This window comes from Ovis aries, chromosome 3, assembly GCF_016772045.2.
Source record: "Ovis aries strain OAR_USU_Benz2616 breed Rambouillet chromosome 3, ARS-UI_Ramb_v3.0, whole genome shotgun sequence".
NCBI classification, from domain to species: Eukaryota; Metazoa; Chordata; class Mammalia; order Artiodactyla; family Bovidae; genus Ovis; species Ovis aries.
This window is the reverse complement of record NC_056056.1, coordinates 216137125-216150728: the sequence shown is the minus strand read 5'-3', so window position 1 is coordinate 216150728 and position 13604 is coordinate 216137125. Positions and strand designations below refer to the sequence as shown.

Here is a 13604-nt window from a genome sequence, read left to right as displayed (position 1 = left end):
GTGCTGCCAGATACACGAGTTATTTAATAACTCAATTAGATTTTCAAATTTACTCAATTGAACTTTGTCTTTTAACAGTGAGTTCTGTTGAAGCAGATAAAGAAATGACCGAATCGTTTTTATTGTTTTTCGAACTTTCTGAACAAAAATTCAAAAGGAAAAGAAAAAAGCGGGGGGCGGAGATTCATGCGAGACTGAATTCATCTTCCAGACACACACACTGCTCTCAAGATAGACCTAGAGAAAATTCAGAGGAAAACACTATGGCCGCCACCATGGACCAGACGGGAACCTGAAGGCAAAAGGACGGTGGTCTGTGAGTAGCAAGCCGAAATTCGGCACCAAGCAACTGAAATAGGGCTGTACACCATTTCAAACTCGGCTCGCAGCAAGGAACTTAGCACGCAGGAGCTCCTGAAAAGGGACGGCGGTCGGGCCCATTAACCAAGAAAATCTGCGCCCGACCGCGTCAGTAAAGTGCTATGAAATAACCTGGTAAACGGCGTGCTAGATAAACATAAAACGGTCGGCGCAGGGAAGACTAGTCCGGGTTCGCGCAAACACTCAGCCCCAAAAGTCCAGTCAGAGAAAGCGGACGGGTGGGAAGAGCCGCTAAAGTGCAGCCGCGGGCCGGGTCGCCGCCCTGGAACGGAGCCGACGCCCAGGAGAGAGATGGGGAAGCGAAGGGCGGAACAGGCACCGGGGTGGGACTCGCCGGGCCGCCTGGCCAGCCCAGCCAGCCCAGCCCCGGAAGGAACAGAGCTGAGGAATCCGGTACTTAGCTCTTCCTACGGCGAGCTAGCGGCGCCGCCGCCGCTGCTGCCGCGGCCCCCGAACTCCTAAACCCGCACCCCTAGGAGACCCAAAGCAGCCCGCACCCTGTTAACGGAACCGCCGCCGCGCCCCGAAGCCGGCGCCGCTGGCGTCACGCTGACGTCAGACGTGACGCCGCGGCCGGGCGGGAGCGGGGAAACGGCGCAGGAGGGCGTTTCCGGAGCACGCGCCGGGCGGGGACCGCTGACGTCGGCCTCAGGTGAGTGCGGTCGCCTGCCCGCCCGCCCGGAGCGCGGCCCAGGTGGCGGCCCGCAGCTCCAGGTGGCTGCCCGCAGCAGTGAGAGGGCGAGCGGCAGCGCGGCGGCAAGCTGTCCGGGCGGCGCGGGGACCGGGGTTAGGGGAGCGGCGGGAGGGCGGCTCGGTTTTTGCACTCACGTGACGGGCGGGGAGGTTGGGGTGGGGGCTGCGAGCTGGGTGGGCCCAGGCCCCCGAGAGCGAGGCGAGCTGTCCGGCCCCACCCCTGACTGGCCTGCGCGTCGCCGCGAAGGACCTTCCCTGGGGCTGGGGCCGGGGCGGGACCCGCCTCGCCGCTTCCCGGGGCAGCCCGGTCCTCCGCGGTGGCCCGCACCACCGCCGGAGCTGACAGGAGTTGTCTTCTCTGTAGGGCCGCGTCGAGAGGGTGAGAGTTCCCGCTTTCCGAAGGAGCTGCGTCCGCCTCGGCCTCTCGAGGTCCCGCCGCACCCGAGAGGATGGAGAGCCTCCCCCGAGGCCGCAGCAGGGCCCGCGAACCCACGCCAGCCAGCCCTCGTTAGCTGCTCGAAATTTGCGTTTTATCCGCCGCTTAGGCCTTGTCTCCCGAGCCAGTGGCTTCGTGGTTCCAAAGAAATGGAAGAAAAGGAGCGATGTGACCGATTCCATTCGGTCGTCTTGCCTTGAGGCCTGGTTGGCATTTGCAGAGAGAAAATACAACAAGAAAATCGTTGGGTTTTTTTGAAGGGGGTGGAAGAAGGAAAACAAGGTCTTTGATTTTACACGGTTTTTTAAAACTTCTGCACTTTGACAGTGGCGGTGAAATACGCTAATCCAAAAGTTATCTTTTTGTTGAGAAGAGGGGGATTATTTTTCCTTTTGAGTCCAACCTTTTCTTCTCCCCGTGACAAAGCATAAATCATGGACACCAGAAAGTAAGGTGGACCTCAGGAATTCTCAAAAGACTGAGAAGCTTACATTCCTCCTTGGGAGGGAAGGGTGGGGTGTTTTTAGCCCTCTCTGGAACCTAAAAGGAAAAACATGAGTTGCGTGCCATGGAAAGGAGACAAGGTCAAATCTGAATCATTGGAGCTGCCCCAGGCAGCACCCCCACAAATCTACCATGAGAAACAGCGCAGGGAGCTCTGTGCTCTGCACGCCCTCAATAACGTCTTCCAGGACAGCAATGCCTTCACCCGGGAAACGCTGCAAGAGATTTTCCAGAGGTAGGAAACTCCCCTTCTCGTTGGGGTCTTTATACATACAGTTTTTGCTCTTTCTGAATTTCTGTGCATGGGGCAACTTCTCTGCTGCATAAACCTTCAAACTAACGGCTTATTAGCTAGATGCTGTTAGCAGGTGTAAGGGACACAGGAATGGGAAAGAGAATCAGGACCATTTACTGAGCACCTCCAGTGGGCTAGGGTCAGTGCTAAGAGCCTCAGTGGTGTTATCTCAAGGGATCCCCTCTACAGTCCATTGGAATGTGTAGTTATTTCCAGTTTGTGGATAAAGACAGGGCTCAGAGAAGTTCAGTAATTTGCCCAAGGTAACATAACAAGAAATGAAGCAAGCCAAGGTTAAATCCAGGTTTGTTGCTGTGCTGTTGACCACTGTGATATTAGTGCTGCTCAAGTCCTGCCCTCCAGGAGTTTTAAGAGCCTAGAAGGGGAACCAGATAGGTACACACTCAATCACCTGTCATCAGAGTTGAAATGTTGTGGGTTCCATAAGAAAGTTCTTGCACAACACTCGGCTTCTCTATGAAGCCATGTGCTGGCCTTGGTGCTTTTTATATGGTGTTTTGTTTAGCTCTCTTAGTCCATTTACTGTCTCTATTTTACTGATAAAGAAAGAGAAGGAAAGGTCAGGTAATGTCCAAACAGCTTTGAAGTAGCAAAGCTATAATTTGAAGCTGACTCTAGGTCCCCTCCCCTTTCTACTTCATTCCAGATGGCCTTGCTTATCTACTTTGCAAAGTGCTACCAGACAGGTTGATAGAAGTTCAGCTTTTTTCTCTCAGCTTTGATGTTTTAAAATTTTTCTCTCAGAGAGTTTGAGAAATGGTTCGGCAGTGTCTGGATGAGCAGCATGTCTGCAGTCCATAGCAACTTTGGCAGTGAGCCTGTCTCACTACTCCAGCTTCTAAAGAGTTATCCTGCTCAGTTCTCAAGTGCGGAGAAAGCTCAGGAGTTCTTCAAGCGGTGCATGTTGGCAGTTACAGAAGATCCTTCTCTGACTCCATTCAGAGATGAAATTATGGTCCCAGGAGGGCCTGAATTACAGTTGAGAGCAACCTTTCTGAGGTGATTTTTGAAGCATAGGTATGGACCTTTTACCCTAAAAGAACCATAGGCCCTCTTTTAAAAGAATGTTAATCTTGTTGTGCTGACAGAGTTATAATGAGGGTAATTATTTTCCAAGGTCAATAATAACCATAGTAATGCCTTAGCAGGCATTGTGTCCTTTGCATCATAGCCATTACCTGGCAAGTAGAATGAACTCTCTTCAGGAAATAGGGCCCTGGGAGATGAGATGATTTGTCTCAGATTGTTGGAGGCCAGTCCTTTAGACTGCTTCCATTTGGCCAGCCATTAATACATCGTTACTCCTGACTAAATATTTGCAAATTATTTCCTAATTGAAGACTAGGGAGAAGGAAAAGACCCTGAGTGCTTGGATGTGCTTAGTACTTTGAACTCTGACAATCTTACAACCTGATTAGGAGTGACCCTAGGAAACCAGAATTCACCTTAAGCAATTTACCCAGTTTCACTCAACTAGCAAAAGTCGAGTACAAGATTCTGTGTGTCCATTCAGAAGTTTTTCACTTCGGTAAATTTGGCCCAGGCCAACATGATGATAATCACTAACACAGATGAGCACTCACTCCGTGCAGAGCACTGTTCTGAGTGCTTTCCTTGTGTTACCTCGCTCCTGACACCCATCTTACAAGGTAGATCGTGTTACTTTTGATTTTTTCAGATAAGGGAACAGAGACCTATTAATCGCAGGATTTGGACCCAAGCTTTGTGAATGGAGGACCTGCTTTCCTAACTGCCCTGCTCCTTCCTGAATATTGGGAAGGGGTGTCAGAGCAATTATATCGTCAGTAGCTGCTCACGATTCTAGGAAGTTGGGCCTGGGTCTGAAGATGTGGACTGTGATTATAAGCTGTTCATGGATAATATCAGGACTCTTTCAGCTGTGTTTTCCCCGATTGAAAGAATGCTAAATATTTACTAAACTCACATAGAACCAAAGTTCTGTTCCTGGCTTTTGAAGCTTTAGCAAGTTGTACTGCATTGTCCAGTTACCTGTCAGCATGATGTAAATGTCCATGTAAATATGAGAATATTTGTACCCTACCACTCGAGAGGTGGCATTCTGTACAGAGTATTTAATATGGGAAGATTCTGTGTGAATACAGAGAAACAAAGAAGTGTGAAAGGAATCAGAGGGGAAAAAAAAGGGGGAGAAGAGGTGAGGGAGAGAGGATGGAATTTTTTAAGCAAACATTTACTAGCTGTCTGCAGTGTGCCAGGCACCACTCAGTGCTGTAAAGAAAGCAAGCTGAAGAAGACTTAGCCACAGAGAAGTAATACAGCTCAGAACTGTACATTGACCCAGCTTGAGAACAGATTTAAGTGAATTAGAACTTTGGAATTTAGAGCAGTTTAAAGGGAAAAAGATAATCTGTTTGGATCTTAACAGAAAAGAGCAATGTTGACAGTAATGTTAACTAGGTAATTTTAAATTCCCAGATTCTAAGTTCTGTGCTGTTTTGAAGATGTTGATAAATGGTAGAAATGGGGAAAAGTTTTTGATTAATGCCATTTGTTGAGAGGAAGTTCGTCCTTGTAGTTGAATTCTAGCCAGGTAGAAGAAATACAAAAGCAGGGTGGAGTTTCAGTGCAGTTGTGGGTATGAGATGACTCATGGTAGAAATGGAAATGAATAGGGATTTGGAAAGGACTGAGCTAATGACAGCAACGCAGGAACAGGGCAGAGACAGTCCGGTGTGACAGGCTCAGTCCAGGATTTGAAGGTAGTGGTCACAACTGTAGTCATAGCGAGAGGTTGGAAAGGATGAACAACTGAAATTGGAGAAAAGATCAAACTATAAGGGATTACAGATGCTGGTGAACATCCTCTGCCACAGAGAAGCCCTTCTACCCCCCATTAAAAAGTCCCTGAGCACACATTTAAAGGGAGGAGCCACATTAAAGGTATGGTGGTTGTAAACTGAGAAAACGTGTTGTTGAGTGTTAACCTCTAGAGATTTGAATTTTCTTATCCAAGGGCCAGGCAGACTCCTCCTCATCGCCACCACCTACAGAACCCTTCGGTTTGCCTGGCCCTGTAATCTGTGCTTTTATGTATTTAAAAATTTAAAAACACGTTAGGAGGTCCCGAGCCATATTTTCTAAGGTCACACCTCTTCAGAACTGATAAAAAGGAAAAAATTGAGAGAAAAGGAATCTTGATGAAATGTTTCCACATCTCCTTTTCATTGAAACCTGAAACATCACCTTAGACAAACACGGTGGTAACCACAGGAGAGGACCAGAGCCTTAACTGAGGACGCAGACATCAGGGGAAAACTGGAACCCATCTTCTCACTTGAGGATGACTTCACGTCTCAGGGCTCTTACGTCTGCCTTGGTGACAAAAATGAGAGGCTAGTGTATAGTTCAGAATCTCCGTGGAAATTATTAAGACAGTCTTTAACAGGAGATCACTGCGGAATCTCAAGAAAACATTCCACTGAGACAGTAGGATTCCCATGGGATTCAGCGGGAGCTGTATTGAGGTATCCAGGAGACTGTTGAGTGTAGCTTTAGGTTTAGAGGTGAATTCCTAGCTCTGCTACTTACTAGCTGTATATGACTGTTCAAGCCACCCTGACCTCTGTACCTCAGTTTCCTTGTTTACACTGCGGGGTTAATCTCAAGATTGTTGGAAGGATTACGTGATAAATCTCTTAAAAGTAGCTAACACAGTGGGCACCTGATTATTGTTAAAGTAAAAACAAGTGCTGGTTTAATGGGCACAATGGATAGAGCCCACTTCTTCAAAAAATTTTTTATCTTTTTTTTCTTGTTGGTTGCACCCAGCCTGTGGCAGCTTAGTTTCTCAGCCAGGGGTTGAACCCGTGCTCCTGCACAAGAAGCACAGAGTCTGAACCACTGGACCACCAGGGAAGTCCTTGGATTCCACTTAGTCAAATGACCTCTCCTCTAGGATTGAGATGGAAACCATTCTTGGCCTTTCCTATATTGGTTGGTTTGGCAAACACATGGTTATTCAGTTGCTAGTGCCCAGCTATGAGAGAGACAGTCACCTCACTTTGGGCATTTATTTGTTTAGCCACTCCTCCATCTGCTGTTTCATTGGACAAGTGTGAAATAACTGAATTCTTCAATGGTCCTATAAGATAGGAATAGTTCCCATGTTTACAGGTAAGCTAACAGGCGTGGAGATTAAATCTCAAAATTGATACTGATGCTGCTTGGATGTGAACTCAAATATGTGTGGTCCTTAGATCGCTCTTTTTTTTCCTACTACATTGGAGTCAAGAAGGGTTTCATGGAAAAGGCTGGGTGTTAGGTGGAACTTGAAAAAGCTTTAGGATTTAGCTTGGAACAAGGACTAGGCTAAAGAAAAGAGGCCACACGGTCATGGTACCTGAAGTACACTAAGCCCAGTGAAAGGGAAACAGCACATCAAGTAGGCTGCGAGGGCCGGAGTTGGCCAAGGAGGCAGTTGGCTCCATCAGCAGCTCTTACGTAAGTAACTGAAATGACACTTTGGTGAATGTGGCAGGAACATACAGGCTGAGTAGGTGGAAGGAGTGTTTGGAAGCACGGAGGTCAATTTAGGAACCTGTTTCAAAATATCCAGGTGTGAGATAAGGGGCCTCCAGTTAGGGGGAGAGAGGAGGAATAGACAGGCAAGGGTTTGAATCTGAGATAGAAGATGTAGGGCAAGGGGAAGACGCCCTTGGAAACTCTAGTCCTCAAAGATGCACTTCAAAAAACTGCAGTCAAGGATGTTTGGAAACTGAAACCTTTTACTAACCCGCCTCCCCAAACCCCACCCCCAACCGCTGTCTCCTGGAGACTCAAGGTAAATATTGGCATTTTAGGGGTAACCTGTTTCCGTGATTCATTCAGCTACTGTACTGAGCACCTTCTGTGGTCCTTGGGAACACACTGAAGGGACAGCACTAAGGGTCAAGCCTGGTAGCAAGTTAGGTGGCAAAAGAGGTGGAAGACTTGGCAGTTTCTCCACTGGAACCTTCGTGCATCTACTGGCTGGAGACTTCACTGAAGGGGTCGAGACGCTGTTGAAAAGTTGGTGAAAGAAAGCAACTCAATATATCTTGAGATAGGCTTTCTTCCATAGGCTTTCTCATTTACTCTAAGTGCCCAAGAATGCACTGAGAGCCTTTATCCTATCAAGCTACATTTTAGACCCAAGCCAAGGGACTTGGCTGGCCTTTCCTCTTATTAGCCCACAGGCAAGTCAGAAAACGTCCGGTAGTAACCTGGGCTGTAATTAAATTGGAGCAGGTGGATGTAAGAGGAAATGACTGGGAGAAAGTTAAGGTTGGCCGGTGAGAAAAGGTCTCTAGGGCAGTAACACTTGAGACCCACATGATGAGGAGCAGGCCGAGTGGAGATGTAGGGGAAGAGCATTCCAGACGTCGGAGACAGTGAGTGCAGAGGCCCGAAAGAGAGAGCTTGTGTGTCCAGGTAGTAGACAGAAGGTCTTTGTGCTGGGAGGTAGTGATGAGGTCAGCAGAATCCTAAGGGTCTTACAGACCTGCCAATGTCATTTAGATCGTATTTAAGTGCTTTGGGAGCCTTGGAGGGTTTAAGCAGCGGCAAGAGTATGTTGGAAAAATGCCAGTATGGTTGCTGTGTGTAGAGTCTAAGATCTCTTAAATTTTTAGAGTTGACTGCAAGATCTGATTCTCTTCTGGAGATGGCAGTTAGCAGCCTCCTAGATGGCCATTCTCCACCTGTATTCCTGAGGGACTCAACGACATCTCCTTGGGGTGAGATGTGTGCTGCCCCACCTTTCTGCAGGTCCTGGCCTGCGCAGCCGGCGAAAGCAAATTAATAAGGTCGGAAATGCCTCCAGAACTGACCTTATCTGAAGATGGAGGAGTGGCTAAAGAGGGCTGACTCAAAGATGGCTCAAAGCCAGCAAGCGAACCAGACTGCAGTTGAGTTTTGCTTGTCTGGTGGCAAAAGTATTTTTCAGTTGGTGTATTTTCTTTCAAATTCCAGTATTTCACACACGTGTATATTTGGAATACCTTTAGGTGGTTCATGCATTTCAGTTTAATACTGTTTTTAATCACTTTCCCTGTGGCCCCAGTTCATACATTGATGTTACCTGTGTGTAGGCCTTTGAGTATTTAATAATTAATAATTACCAAGTATGCAGGCCTTAAATAGAAAGCATTTAAATTGTAAAAAGTAAAACTAATGACAGATACTACCCATGCAAATCAAAATATCAAATCCTATTTTCTAATGTTAAAAAAAAGGCTGTATCAAAGCAGGGAGATCAGCAAAGAAGATTTCAGAAAAGGGAAGTCTGGGGATTTCATAAATGAGAGATTTTTCTTTATATCCATTGAATTCACTATAGACGCACTTTCTAAATGGCAGGCAGATAGGTGCCACCACTGCTGAATTACTGTTTTGCGTCAAAAGAAAGATAAATCCCTAGACAGCAGGAGCCCAGACTACAAAATACTTTAGTAAAAAACTGGTTACACTAACTTGAGAGGACGGCAACAGGCTTCCAGGGGCAGTGGTGTAAAGTGTCTTCTGTCCCTGCCAGTGTGGGGCCAGGAGGGCTTGGGCTGGCCAGCCGATCTCAGCTTCCCTCCTGTCGCATTTGCAGGCTATCGCCAAACACCATGGTGACCCCCCACAAGAAGAGCATGCTGGGAAATGGGAACTACGATGTGAACGTCATTATGGCAGCACTTCAGACCAAAGGCTATGAAGCTGTTTGGTGGGACAAGCGCAGGTGATCAAACCAGGCTTGACTTGAAGGGATCTGACACTCAGCTGGAAAGGAAGCCAGTGGTGGGGTTACAGCCAGGGAATCCTGGGGAGCTGGCTGACACCGTGGGGCCTGACTCTGTTTCTGTTCTGCAGGGATGTTGGCGCCATTGCTCTCACAAACGTTATGGGCTTCATTATGAACCTGCCCTCCAGCCTGTGCTGGGGTCCCCTGAAGCTGCCACTCAAAAGGCAGCACTGGATCTGTGTTCGAGAGGTGGGAGGTGCCTACTACAATCTCGACTCCAAACTGAAGATGCCCGAATGGATTGGAGGCAAGAGTGAGCTCAGGTACCTGTGTGGCTGGTGTAGTGGCAGGTTGAACTTACCTTTGGGTATTTGACAAGGCAAGTGTGAAATTCCTAGCTCTGTGGATCCTCTCCCTGTTGTTACTTAGAATCATAGGGTCTTAGATTTAAAAGACCTGAATCTTCCATGGCCCCAGAGGATGTTAAGTCCCCTGGTGGAGAAGTGCCATTACCTTGGATGCTGGCTTTCCGGTTTGGTGGGACTGCTCTTGTAACATTCTCCAACTTAGACGGTTGTGACAGTATAGCTGCCAGTTCAGAGAAAGGAAGACAGACATTTGGGCCTAAATTTTCTTAGGACCAAAGAAGGAACCGTTTCTTTTTTTTTTTTTTTTTTTTTACGATTAGAAGTTCTTAAGAATACTTGGGGCTCTCTTCCTCACAGAACTGGCTACTGTTGGCAGTAATATATGAGGATGAGCAAAAGTTCAGATTGGAAATTTAACTGGAAAGATTGAGAGGTAACCAAACGTGCAGTGCTCCAAGAACAAGACGACTAGACTGTGTTCAGGACTGCCAGGGTATAAACAGCAAGGTTACTGCCTGGCAGTGAACATGTGGCCCCAAGACTGGCATTTGCAATTTTACTAGCATTTCATTTTCTCTTTGATGTACCCTTTTTTTCCTGTAGGAAATTTCTAAAACATCATTTGCGAGGAAAGAACTGTGAACTCCTGCTGGTGGTGCCAGAAGAGGTGGAGGCCCATCAGAGTTGGAGGGCTGACGTGTGATGCAGCCCCAGCCAGCCTCCCGCCACCTCAGCCTCCTGAAATCCTCCGTGCTGTGCTGCAGCCTCTACCATGGGTCTGCCCTTGCCACTTCCCCAAACATCTCATCGGGTTTTTTTCCCCTCTGATTTGACAGTGCAATAGGACAGACATGTGGACTGTTAGAAGGACCAACCAGCGTTACTTGCTCCTGGAAAAGGAAAGCAGGAGCTCTGTGTGCTTAGGGTGAGCTGTGGAGACCTTGGTTTTATTTTAGAGAGGAGAAAGGAAGGTGGGTCTCAGCTGCCTCTCCCGGTTTCTGTGAGGGCTTCGCAGAGGCTCTGCTGGAGTTCACTGCTGCTCTGACCCCCGGGGGACGCTGCCTCCCCGTCCCCTTCCCTGGCAACCGGTGAGTCTGAACACAGTCCAGACAAAGCCCATGGGACTGGCTTGAAGGCCTCAGAGCAGAAAGGCCTCTCAGGAAACCATCTCCAGAGCTGCAGCAGCCGCACAGCATGCTATCTCCAGCCCTCAATGCCACCCTGACCCCGTTTTTAAGAGTGGTTTATGGCCATCCTTGAAGTCTGATAATGAAAAAGTTCTCTAATATTCCATGCCGGGTGGTTGAATCCTGCAATATTCTAACATGACAGGGTGAGCTAGATACCTAAGAGGATGTGGCCAAAGCCAGGCTGGGCACAGGCATGGACAGCCTGTCTGCCTCACTCCAGCTTCGTCCCTGCCACTTCACTGCACTGGTTAGGTTTGGGGACACAAGACAGGCCAAAGGGCAGTTTTCCCAGCTGACCTGCCCCGGCAAAATCAGAAACAAATAAGACTGCCTTCACCATCAAATTCTACTAGTTTGAGACAGTGTTGGGCAAGGGAAGTATTGTGAAGCTAAGCCCTCAGAGATTTGGAGCAGCTCAAATTAGTAGAAGTCTTGGGCTTGGAGTCACTCTGGTGACCAGAAGCAGAGCCCTCACGTTGGGTAGATATGTGCATTCTGCTTAGGACCTGGGTTTGTCATCTCTCTGGAGTCTCCTTTACAGATCAACTGAGAATTGACCCCCCCCCCCCCCCCGCCCACCTCTTTAAATAGCTATAGGCCACTTTTCTCCTGGTAACTTTGGAAAACAGAAGGAAAAGTGTTAGACTACACCGCCTGTCACCAAAGGGGCCGTGGTGGTCTCAAGGCAGGGGGTAGGCAGAGGTGGCCTGTTCAGCCCTTCACAGATCAGTGGTCTTGGCAGGTGAGAGCTGCCCCACTGGCCAGACTCCTATCCAGCAGCAGAGCCAGCCTGGGGCTTGCATGTCCAGCCTGAGCAAGCTTAATGGGACGAAGCTGAGGCTTTCTCCCCACTGACTGGAGTGCATGTTTACACCAGCACTTTTTCTGCACATGTATCTTCAATCCCACAAGGCCAGTTTTTTAACGCTGAGTAACAGAGGCCACCAAGCAGCTACTGCGTTTCACCCTCTCAGCAAGTGGCCGCAGTGTCTTCTGCCCCATTTTCTACACCAGACCTGCTTGGCACCACAGGGAGCTCGTCACCCCTGCTCAATGACATTCCAACCACCACCAGCCAGAAGTTACAGCCAACCTTGCTGTCACAAGCAGGAACTTGGGTCCATGGGCACTGTCTGTGATGTAAGCCATTTCCTGGGAGGAGGAGAGAACTCACCACCAGTCTGCTTGGGCCCCTGCCGACGGCACTTCACTTCAAAGGAGTCCTCGTGCACTTGGAGGCCATAAGCCAATGGGATATGCAAAGATGCTTAACCATTTCAGGGCTGGTTCCTCTGTTCATATCCAATTCTGGTGCTTAGGAACAGGGACCTATGCTGATGCCCAAGGGCAGAAAGCCCCACTTCCTTTAAGGAAGTGGGCAGGCCTGACCCTGATGCCCAGTAAGGGGCAACCCTAGGCTTTGTTTTTTTCTTGCTTTTATTCCTTTTTGTTGGCCTTGTGCTGGGTTTGTTTACAAAAGATGTATTTTGTTTAACCAAATATTAAAAATGGAAAACTCCATACATAAATTTCATGTCTGAATCCTGTAACCATGTACATTTTAAAATGTGAACTTTAGTTTTAAAAGGCATTCATAACTGCTCTAAGTCCTCTTTCAGAGACATACTGTGCTTTGGTCAAACCTTTCACTTCAAAAATCCAGACAGAAGATTCACCAAGTAGGACTTGATTCAAAAGAAATCTAAGACATTTCTCAGTTTAACTTAAAAAACTAGGCTCCACAATATGAAGAACCCTAACCTTCATCTAAGTACAAGTTTTCTTTACTGACAAGTCATATATTTTTCCCTGATTAACAAGTAGATCATGTATTTCAAGAGGGCCTGGGAGGCCCCAGCATCAAGTACATTGCAGGATTCTAAGTGGGGCTGTCTAAATTTGAATTCAGATCAGGCATTTTCTGTTCAGCCTGGAGCAGATCATTTAACCTTTCTGGGACTGTTTTCTTCTGCAAAATGAGAATACTGCCACCTCCTAAATTGTATAATACGGTTCCAGCAACCCACATGAAAGGCTTAGTATTGTTACTAGCACAATGCCAATAAAAATGTATGTTAAGTGAAATAGCTACAGATTTCAAAGACAGGGCTACAGCTGGATTCACTATTAAGAGTGATTACAGTTCATCAGCGATTACAGTTGGTCCTCAAACAGCACAGGTTTGAACTATGTGGGTTGACTCTATCCATGAAATTTTTTCAATGACTACCACAGTACCACAACCTGTGGTTGAACTGCAGACACACACAGGGCCATTGAAAAAAGAAATGCGCAGACTTGATTGCATGGAGGGTTAGTCTCCCCAACCCTTTATTTTTCAAGGGTCAATTGTATTTTTTAAAAAAGAACAAACCCAAGCTGTACTTGCTACCTTCCTATTCCCAGACTAGAAATCAATACTGTCATTCTTTACAAGTCCTTTATAACTATTTCTTTTTCTGGACTTGCTGCATGGCCATGTGGAATCTTGGTTTCCTGACCAGGGATCAAACCTGCAGTGCAGGTGCAGAGTCGTAACTGGTGAACCACTAGAGAATTCGCCAGGTGGCTCAGTGGTCAAGAAAGTGCCTGTCGGTGCAGTTACGATCCCTGGGTCAGGAAGATCCTGGCAACCCACTCCAGTATTCTTGCCTGGGAAATCCCATGGAGAGAGGAGCCTGGCAGGCTACAGTTCATGGGGTCACAAAGAGTCAAACACGACCTAGTGACTGAAATGACGTCATTGTAGACTGCAAGTACATGGACCCTATCCTCTGTTGGCAGACCCGAAAGTGATTGCTGGAACTCAGGTTCTTGGACAAAGAGGAGTTTTTTACCTTTTTGGCCTTAAGGGGTCAGTCAGTATTAAATGGTGCTGCTGGCTTAGGTGAGAGAAAACATGAGGGGCAGCTTCTTTGTCCTGCTAAAATGGTCCCAGTAACTTCCAGGTATGTATCACAAGCACTTG

General features: G+C 47.6%; 1 protein-coding gene across 5 annotated transcripts; it reads left to right on the top strand.

Moving 5' to 3' along the window:
• Nucleotides 1-228: 228 nt before the first annotated feature.
• JOSD1 (Josephin domain containing 1) lies at nucleotides 229-12165 on the top strand. Of its 5 annotated transcripts, none has more exons than XM_060414270.1 (5): nucleotides 229-316; nucleotides 1439-2249; nucleotides 8947-9075; nucleotides 9207-9401; nucleotides 10050-12165. In XM_060414270.1, exons 2-5 carry the CDS (start codon nucleotides 2065-2067, stop codon nucleotides 10147-10149), a joined length of 609 nt encoding a protein of 202 aa, XP_060270253.1. In that variant the 5' UTR covers nucleotides 229-316; nucleotides 1439-2064; the 3' UTR covers nucleotides 10150-12165. The 5 variants fall into 5 exon arrangements, with proteins under 5 accessions (XP_060270253.1, XP_014950509.1, XP_042103685.1 ...); XM_015095023.4 differs by lacking the exon at nucleotides 229-316 and adding an exon at nucleotides 978-1033; XM_042247751.2 differs by lacking the exon at nucleotides 229-316 and adding an exon at nucleotides 1010-1095.
• The last annotated feature ends 1439 nt before the right edge of the window (nucleotides 12166-13604 follow it).

Bases quoted from the DNA above. Each gene is read 5' to 3' on its own strand.
- JOSD1 (XM_060414270.1), top strand. From the start codon at position 2,065: ATGAGTTGCGTGCCATGGAAAGGAGACAAGGTCAAATCTGAATCATTG. The intron at 2,250-8,946 runs GTAGGAAACTCC...TCGCATTTGCAG, and splicing joins CTGCAAGAGATTTTCCAGAG to GCTATCGCCAAACACCATGG. The intron at 9,402-10,049 runs GTACCTGTGTGG...TTTTTCCTGTAG, and splicing joins GGAGGCAAGAGTGAGCTCAG to GAAATTTCTAAAACATCATT.